The sequence below is a fragment of the Arachis hypogaea genome, chromosome 12 (genome assembly GCF_003086295.3).
Source record: "Arachis hypogaea cultivar Tifrunner chromosome 12, arahy.Tifrunner.gnm2.J5K5, whole genome shotgun sequence".
Classification (NCBI taxonomy): Eukaryota; Viridiplantae; Streptophyta; class Magnoliopsida; order Fabales; family Fabaceae; genus Arachis; species Arachis hypogaea.
The window spans coordinates 2,066,164-2,076,409 of NC_092047.1; the positions used below are offsets into that span (position 1 = coordinate 2,066,164).

A 10,246-nucleotide genomic window follows, 5' to 3' on the forward strand; every position below is an offset into this window, starting at 1 on the left:
TTATGACTTGAAGGCAGACTTGACGACACCAGGAAAATGGATATTGATGAAGTAGTCATCCCAATCAATAACTTTTGGGTCAAAGTTAAACAGACCCATTTCTTCTGGGTCCATGCCCTGTCTTGCCGCTGCTAACAATTTTACTGTGTTCATATTATCAAATCTGTTTGAAAAATAAACTAAGCTATTGTGAGTTGACTAATTAATATATACACATAATATATTAAATAATTAACTTTTATATAATATACTAAATAAAATCTTAAATTAGTTTTTTCAAATTTTTTAGTGGTCATTAAATTAATTCATCTAATTTTGCAAACAGTGATGAGACAAGTCAGTTCATGTTTGTATGTTGCGTTTTGGAATTGATGTATGTCTCTGAACACTTGTAAATTTATGAACGTTAAAGATTAGAGATTAAAATAACCACTTCAAAAAAAATTGAAAACCAAGTCAAAGTCTTATACCGTAATATACACTATGTAATATCTTATTTTCGAAACTACTAATTTAAAGTTAACTTACATGCCATTGAAGAATCCATAAGGCTTGTAAAGTTCAGCCATTCGTATAATAGCATGGATCTTTCTGGAAGAGTTGGTATATACTTCTTGGAAATTCTTGTAAAAAACTTTATTCACCAGATTAAGTACCTAAGGTAAATGTAAACTCTGTAAACACCTTGTCATCTAAAACTACCAAAATCAGCTTATTTACATAACACTCTCACAAAGATTCAATAAAAAATGAAGAAACTCAAATACAAGACTACAAAAATCACAAAAGACGTCAACTTCAACATAAACAAGTGAGACCAACAACTTATAGCACACAGTTAATACAAAAACCAACCATTACTAAAGATGCAGTATTGTCGGACAAATCAAAACAATAGTAGTTTCTGTTAGAATATAATTAGGATCAATTAGTATTATTTAGTTTATCTGAATATTTATTATAGGAGATTACGTCTTTATTATTATAATTCTAAATACCCTTTTATATTATATCATTTCACATAACTTGAATATACTCAATCATACACAAATTCTTTCTCCAGTTTAGTCTCTTATTTCTAATAGTTATAACTGCAATTTAAAACACTATTATTAGCATTAGCCATTATAATTAAAAAATATCAAGAAATTTTAACGTGGATTTAAATAAGGTTTAATTACTCTGTTGGTCCCTATAGTTTCACCAAATTTTTAATTAGGTCCTTATACTTTTTTTTCTTTCAATTGGGTCCCTATACTACTTTTAATTTTGTAATCACGTCCTTTTCATGTTAAAAATGATAAAATTAACATAATATTTTTACCAAAATACATGCGATCAAAGATTTAATTAAGTTTTTAATTATAAATACCTTCGATTTGCAAAGAAATATTCAGTTAACTCTAATAATTTTTATACTAGAAAGGACTTAATTATAAAATTAAAGCAGTGTAAGGACCCAATTGAAAGAAAAAAAAGTATAGGACCTAATTAAAAATTTGGTGAAACTACAGGGACCAACAGAGTAATTAAACCTTTAAATAACTAACCATCAAAGGAAGCAAGTAGCAAATGAACATGTATATGCGAAAGGTTGCCAGGTTATTCAACATGATAAGTTTTTTAACTTTGACAGGCTTTCCATCTCGATTTATCCAAGGTTTTGCAGTGAAATATCGAAACGCGGATTTGCAGATATTGTGGAGTGTCACAGGATTGCTAACAGAGGAACCCACATGATATATGGTAATATCATCGCTATGCTGATTTGCATGTGCCGTTATCGCTGCCAGCATTGCATTTACCACCATGTCACCTGGTATCTGCATCAAACTCAATATTAATATCGTTACCTTTGTTTTTTTATCAATAAAAATTAGTCTAAAGTTATCTTATTTTATTACATTTATATATTATCTTTGAAATAAATACATAATATTAGATATAATAAGTATATAATTTAGTTGAGTCTTGGAGAATGGGGTTAATTTAAATTTAGATATTTAGTAACTACTAATTCCTAGTATAGTATTCTAGACTTCATTATCTAATTAAGAAGAAAGGCTTTGTTTAGTGGCTCACCACATCGGTAACTCCCTTCATATCTCCAATAAAACATGGTAATGTTCCGGTACCATACGCAACAGCAATACTGTCTATAGTTCTACATGTAATTAAAATGACTCAACAGTTAAGATAATGAATGATACATAAAATGGACATAAGATATAACATTGAAAATAGAATATAGAATGTCTAATTTATCTTTTTTTTTTAAATAAATAAAATGATAAAAAATATAATTATAAAAAATTGATATTAAAAATTAAAAAAAAATTAAATTGTATTGTTGTCTATTATCTATGTATCTTTCATGTCAGAAAGAATATAAAACATTAATTTAACATTTTAAAACACAATATTTTTATTTATATTTTATAATTTCATCTGTCAAATATAATTTTATGTCTTTGTATTCAATGTTTCGTATTTATAAACAAACACAGCCTAGACTAACATAAATTTTGAGTTGCCGAAAAGGGAAAGAAAAATCAAATTATTAGGCATAAAAACATTATTATATATAACTATACTTAATAATTTAAGCTTTATTTTAGGCAGATAACTTAGCTAGTTCTTGATATATCATATTTCACTTTATTCTAATGCAAACATAATAAAATTAAGTGTGTCAAATGCGATATATTATACCTTACACCTTCGATCCAACCTGAAAAAGGTTCTTTGTAAGTACTGGTGATTATCGTAGGACGTATAATAACAATAGAGATGTTTCTTTTTGAAGTTGTGAAAAGCATTTCGCCCATTGCTTTTGTAAAGACGTATGTATTTGGCCATCCATATAGAGTTGCTCTGTGATTAATTAAATATAAAATTTAGTGAAAATAATAGAGCAATTAAATCTAATGCTTGATCACTGAATATATAAATGACAAATGACATCAAAGCATAATTTATCTGCAGCCACATGCATGCAATTTATTGGCTTATATATTATGTAACTGCTCCTAATTTAACTACACCATAACTAAAAAGCTGTAAGTAGAAAGAGTTAGTTAATTATTAATTAATTAATTTTTGTACAAAATTTCATACCAAGTAACTAGGAGAGAGTATAATAGGCATCGCATTTCGTATATACGTGCATGCTAAATTTCAAGTAATTTAGCAACAGTTTTAATCTGTCGTGAATTATTTAATAATTTTATTAATGGATATTTAAAATTAGAAAAATGCTATTTGTACACTAAAATCAGCCACCAATATATTTGTATATAAATACATGTATGGTTTAATTTATTTTTAATGTGTATTTATATTTTAGCATATATTTTATACTAATAGCTAATTCTAATGACTGATTTTGGTGTACATGTAACATAACCCTTAAAATTGTCATTAAGTACACTAATGATGTTCAAATTGACAACGGTTTTATAACAGTCTCAAAAAATTTTAACGGTAATTAAAACCGTCGCTAAGCAATAAACGAAACCATCACAAAAATATTTTGTCGCGGTGATAAGGGAATAAGTTAATTTTAAATAGCAAGATGACAAACTAAATAATATATTTTTTATATATATAAATTATTTATAGAAGTTAGTTAAAGAATAAAAACCCAATTTGATATTCGGAAATTTCTGCGTGGCACAAATTTATCTCTTACTATTTTATTAATAATTGAATAATCATCTCTTACTATTTTATTAATAATTCAGATTTTAAACCAAATAAATAGTGAATAAAATACTATTTAATTATATTTAATATGATAAATTTATTTCTTAACATTCTTCTATTATATATACAAATTCACTCTTAATCATTCGAAAAAAATGAAAGTGCATGCTTTCTTTTGTATATAGTAAGCTAAGAATGTTAAATTATCATTTTTTTAATTAACTTTAAGAAACAAATTTATTATTTTAAATATCAAAAAACTTTTTTATCGCGTAATTTGAATGATTAAAGATGTCATAAAATCATTCTTTTTAAAAAATTTAAACTCATAGAAAAAAGGTAACATGAATAATTATATTTCTAACTAAAAAAATTAAATTTTATGTAACAAAAATGGTTTAAATACGAAATTATATTATTGAACGCAAAACTAGTTAAAAACCAAATTGAAACTTTACTTCGGTTAAAAGGAATAATATGAATATTCATGTGGTATGCTTATAACTAGTGTTAGTGTACACAAAAACCTTTCCATGCCCAAGTCCTTCATGGCAAGTTTAATTTCATGTTGGGTTGCTCCTTCCAGCTGAAGCTGATTCAATTTTTGTTTCACCAATTTCATTTCCTTTTCAATGTCCAATCCTGGCACTCCATTCAGTGACATGCCCATATGGTGTGGATCTTCTGATATCAGTCCTTCTCCCTCACCACATACATAAGCTAACAAACAAGCAATTTAATAATAATAATAATAATAATAATAATAATAATAATAATAATAATAATATATTTTACCGTTTAAATACATTAATGAATAGAGAACTAATTTTTTCAGTCAATATTAACTAATTTTTAATTCCAAATTTTTCTAAAAAATAAAAATTAAATAAATAATTATATAATAAAAAATTGACTAATAATAATAATAATAATAATAATAAGTTTAATTAGGAAGCTAATTTTTTTCTAACATTAGCCAATTAACTTTTTCAAATTCTGAATTCTAACATTTAAATGTTAAATCCTAAATTTTCCAAAAATATAGAGATTAAGAAAATAATTTTATAATAAAAAATTAGCTAATTCTTAAAAGTTGATCGATGTTTTATACTTATTAACAATTAAATATCATAATCACAAACATATATGTTCATTCTAACCTGTTGAAACATGGAGAAGCATCATGAGTTTATTACACTCTTGGGCGAAATTCAAGACATTTTTAACTCCTAATGTATTGATACCCAATGCTACGTCGTATCTGTATTTTGACAAGATGAGAAAAACTTACTAATGTACAAACACTATATATTTTGAATCTTTAACCATTACTTATGCATGTTTTATCTCAAAGCATATATATATATATAATTTTTACTTGTATTTTTAAATGATTTAAAATATTTGGCCGCTCGTTATATTTTTTGCATTTTTACTCCTAAAATAATGACATGACTTCAATAAAAAAAATAGAATAATATACCAAAATATCCAATAATTTTGGAGCCAATAAAATAACTCATATTAAAATAATTAAATTAGCAAGTAACTCTTAAGAGTAGTGATAATATAATTGTTTCACAAAATGATTCAATCATTAACTTGATTTCATTTTTGATAATGGCAACCACTATGTTATATGCTTAATCATTCTGTCAAATAGTTTTATTTTGTTATAATATTATTTTTTAAAAAACTTAAGTTGATAGAAAGAGAAAATATGAATAATTATATTTTGGATTTTTTTTTTATTATTATTTGTTGTTATTCACTAAAAATTAAACTCTAAACCTTTCAGATATAAAATTCTAATTCCAATACCAATTCTTCTAAAACCTTAAACGAATAGAAAGAGACAACATAAATAGTTATATTTCTATTATATTTTTTTGTAAAATATTTTATCAAATAATTAGATATTTTAGGGGGTCACAGCCTAGTTTTAATTATATATATTAATTGTATTAATTAATTGTTTTATGATAACCATTCTATTTGTTCACGTGATAAAGGTTCAATGCTGCCCAATAAATTACTATACATAAAGTAGAATTTGATCCTCTTGATATTTGTTTAGCGAACATATAAGTTGACTACTCAATCAATTGATAAAGGTTTTCCTTAAAAAATAGCACAAATTTTATGTTTTGATTATTTATGTTAATAACTTTGAAAGGTATATAAACACGCTACGGTTCCATAATTCTATATATGATCTGGAATTTATTGTGTACCTTTCATTAAAGTTAGTTGTTGCAGCCACATTAACTATAACATCTATTTGATTATGAATCTCATCCATTAGAATGGAGTCCTTCAAACCCAAATTCTGTTGAGAGATATCTCCAGACACCACACTCAACTTTTCTGATACAAAACAATTGAAGTTTGCTCCAAGTGTTTCCTTTAGCAATCTGAACAAGTCCTTCCCTATGATCTACATATATTTGAAAATAAATAATTAACCATACAAATTTAGAAAAAGAAAAGATAGTGAAAATGTATACATTAGGTGAGACTTAATTTTATGGAGCTTGGAAACTATTTAGTGAGAATATATTTTATTAATAATAACTTATGGTACTTAATTTTATATAGTATAAACAAAGTATTATAATTTACCTCGTGGCGAAAGCGATGATCCATAGATTTAGTATCTGTGACTCTCAAAAGAAGATAAATTTTTTTCACATTTGGTTGAATTCTAAGTATCTTTTCCACAAAAACTGCAAAATCAGATAATTAAACATACATACACATGAAATAATATAAGATTAGTAAACAGAGTATATATATATATAATTGCTATTATTGTATTGGTAATTATAGTAGTTTTAAGATTTTGACAATACTTTAATTTGAAAATAAAAAATATGAGCAAATTAAAATGTTATTGTTAAATAATTAAAAAAAATGTGATGGAAGTACAACGGCTAATAACAAGAAAGAAAAGCAATAACAGTCACAAACTTTTTTTTATTATTATTCTTGAAAAAACTTGGCTATATAAGATTCTATTTTCACCAATATAATATAAAGCTGATCTAACACATTCGTATATTAGATACAATTATTTTTCTTTTTATTCAACATCTTTCTCTTCTTTGCTTCTAATATTCTCATGGAAAATGTTTAGTAACAAAAAAATATTAGCCAAAAACAGCCATAATTTTCTTTATTTAGCATTCATTAATTGTCGCGATAATTAATGAAAAATGTTTATCATATAGTGTTAAAGCAAGCTATTTCCCGTCTTAAATGAATCTTTATCAAATTTGTCTATGATCAGTACAGACAAAGAGAATTTTTTAGTGATGAAAGAATTTGAGACATTGACTAATTCATTCGCCATGAATCTTAACCAAAACTCTCGTGATACTATGTATAAGAAATGGGGAGTGCTACGTAGCCAAAAAAAAGAGTATAGTATAGATATAGTAGAAACTAAATGCCAGTCTCATGATAAGAGAGTGTACTCCACTTGCTTATCAATAACATACATATCACTCTTTCTCCTTCTTTATTCCTAGAGTAATTAATTTCATTTTCAAAATTAATTTCTGTTTCATTTCAATCAAATCCCTAAAAATATCTATTAACATTTAATTCAAATAAAATGCAATTTCAATCCAGTGAGTTAACATTCGAGAAGAAGAAGAAATTACATAGAGTGAGATATCAAGATTTTTCTCCCCCATCTCATTTCATCCACTACCCCAGAAATCAGGAAGACAAAAAATGCAGAAAGAAAAAACCCACCTTGGTCATTGGAGCATGTCATAGCATTGTATCTAATTCATGTTAGTATGTTATTTAGTTTCATTTTTTCGTTTATTGGCATATGGAGAGTACATTATATCTTGTTGCATGTGGTTGGAGTTGATGATAAAGATGAAAGATTTTGATTTTTATCTTGTTTTCATGGGTTTGGAAAAATGGAAAAGGGAATAGCTACAAAAAGATTACGTTTTTTTTTAATCTTACAAGAGAAAGTTTTGATTTTTATCTTATTTTCATGGGTTTGGGCATAGGAAAATCATTAATTATCTTTCCTTATTTAATTATACTAAAAGTTAATTTTAAATTTAATGTGAATCAAATTGCGAAAATTTCTCCTTCATTATGTTAACAACTTCTGATATACAACTCATATTTTACATATAGGCTATTATAAAATAAAAAAATTAAAATTAAAATTAAAAAATAAAATTTTAAAAATAATTATTAACTCGTCGTATTAAAATAAAAAAATAAGTATACATATGAATAGTAAATAAAAAATATTAAAATTTTGACCCTTTGGTGTACATGTAAGATAATTTGAAATATATAACAAGACACATAGTTTAAAATTTGGTAATATTAATTGTAAAAATTTGTTAATTATAAATATTATACGTATGAAATTATGAATGTTATGAGTATGAAATTATGGATGTTATTAATATAAAATTTTGGATGTTATGTGTATCTTACTTAATTATGGATGTTATGTGTATGAACTTGTGGATGTTATGAATAAATTTGTCAATTGAATAAATTAATTTAGGTATTTAACATTTTTTTTCCAAATCTAATTATAGTAAAGTTTAAAAATATACGTGAATTAAAATAAATCATTTTCACTTTGAAAAACATGAAATAAATTTTTAAATTATCAAAAGACGGTGATTTAAAAAATTATACATTGATTTAAATGTATAATGTCTTCAAAAATAAAATATTAAAATATTTTGAATCATGATTTATTAGTATATATGTAAAATAATTTGAACTACATAATAAAATATAGTTTAAATAATTGATGATAAATACCATAACGGACAAAGAATCAATTGCAATTATTTAATGTAATTGATATTATAATTAACGTTCTTAAATATAATTATTATTAATCTTTATTGTATTTTTATATATAAAAATCAAATTATAAAAAGGAATATTAAGTATTGATTACAATAGTGCCTAATAAAAAGGGATATGATTTTCTAATTAATATCATTAATTAGCAGATTTGATAAGAACGGTGATAAGTAAAATGAACAGTGATAAGTAGAATGATAAGAGAGTGAAGTAAAAAATAAAACTGTTATTAAGTGATATAAATGAAGTAAAATATGGAAAGTTTTGGCTGACTATGGCTGAAAAATTTTGGTTACCAAACTTTTTCCATAAGAAATATTGTTTTTAACTACACTTTTTAAGTGTTTTCAAAATGAGAAAATATAAGGAGTCAATGGAGTATATGTACAATGTGTATAATTGGTGGTCAGGGATGTTCAATTCAGTAGGATATCAGATGTTTATTATTTCTGATACTCGGATGGTTATTCTGGATAATATGGGTGTATTGTGTTTGAAAAATTAGTAGTATTTTACCCTGAATGTTCATGTATTTAAAAAATTAGTAGTATTTTATTCTGAATATTCATTTTTGAACTCATATTGGGCCAAATAAACAATCCATTGTACACATTATACAAATACTCCATTGGCTCTCTAGCAGGATTCTTTCAAAATTTCATAATCACCACCTACCCTTTTATTTTAAAATATCTATTGTTTTTTTTTATTGAAAAATTAATGAATCTAAACAATTAAATGTTTTGAATTGAAAAAAAATAAATGTAACACATATTTTGAAAAGAAAGAATAAACCTAAAAACTATATACATGTATATTATAAGCAAGAAAATACATACTTTTTGCAAGGAAGCCAGTAGCACCGGTGACTAAGATGGTTTTATCTTCAAGGAATTGCACTATGCTTCCTAACTCCATTATATATTATTTTAGATTAAGTAAGAGGAAAAAGAACAATTTTCAAAGAGTCCAGCTGAGATACAAGATCAAGTGAATGCATATCTATATATATACACATCATCTATGAAGTGTGCATGGTGAATTGAGTCACCATGGCGGAGAAGATGAGAATGTTTCATTGACGCGTATACAAAAATTTATTTCGTTAAAAATTAAAAGGTGGCTATTCTTGGACAAGAAATACACAAATGACGTGTGGCAGACTTATTTATGGTTGGAATCATTTAATGCAAGTGCGGAAGAAGATTAGGAAAAGTCTGGACCAACAACTTTGTTAAATTTTGGTCAGTATATAACCAGTAAAGAAAAGTGAGTCATTGGATGAAATCTCATACCCATCTCACACCATTAAAATTATCATTTATGGCTATTTGATGACTACAAATTACAAAATTACTGGCCCTGACATACCTCAAAAGATTAATAAGAAGCTAAGTGGATAATAAATCTCTCTTCTCAACTTATTTTAAAAAATTATTTTTTATAATTATTTAAAAATTAATATTTAATACATAATTAAATTAATTATCGATTATTAATATTTTTAATTATTTTAATTATTTATTGTAATAATATAATTTTAATTAAATATAATTAACCATAAATATAATATTAATATTAATAGCTATGTTAATATTCTTTATTATTATACATATGTATATCTTATTAGTATTGATATTAATAATTAATTTCGTGATACTAAAGATATATATAATAT

General features: G+C 24.8%; 1 protein-coding gene across 1 annotated transcript; it reads right to left on the reverse strand.

The window, feature by feature from the left end:
• On the reverse strand, positions 1-9,486 carry LOC112729056 (alcohol-forming fatty acyl-CoA reductase-like). Its single transcript, XM_025779432.1, has 10 exons — positions 9,408-9,486; positions 6,328-6,431; positions 5,940-6,142; positions 4,866-4,966; positions 4,233-4,425; positions 2,713-2,874; positions 2,083-2,164; positions 1,551-1,823; positions 529-656; positions 1-163 (listed from the first exon to the last, which is right to left on the reverse strand). The coding sequence occupies exons 1-10, from the start codon at positions 9,484-9,486 to the stop codon at positions 1-3; spliced, it is 1,488 nt and encodes a 495-aa protein (XP_025635217.1).
• Positions 9,487-10,246: the final 760 nt, after the last annotated feature.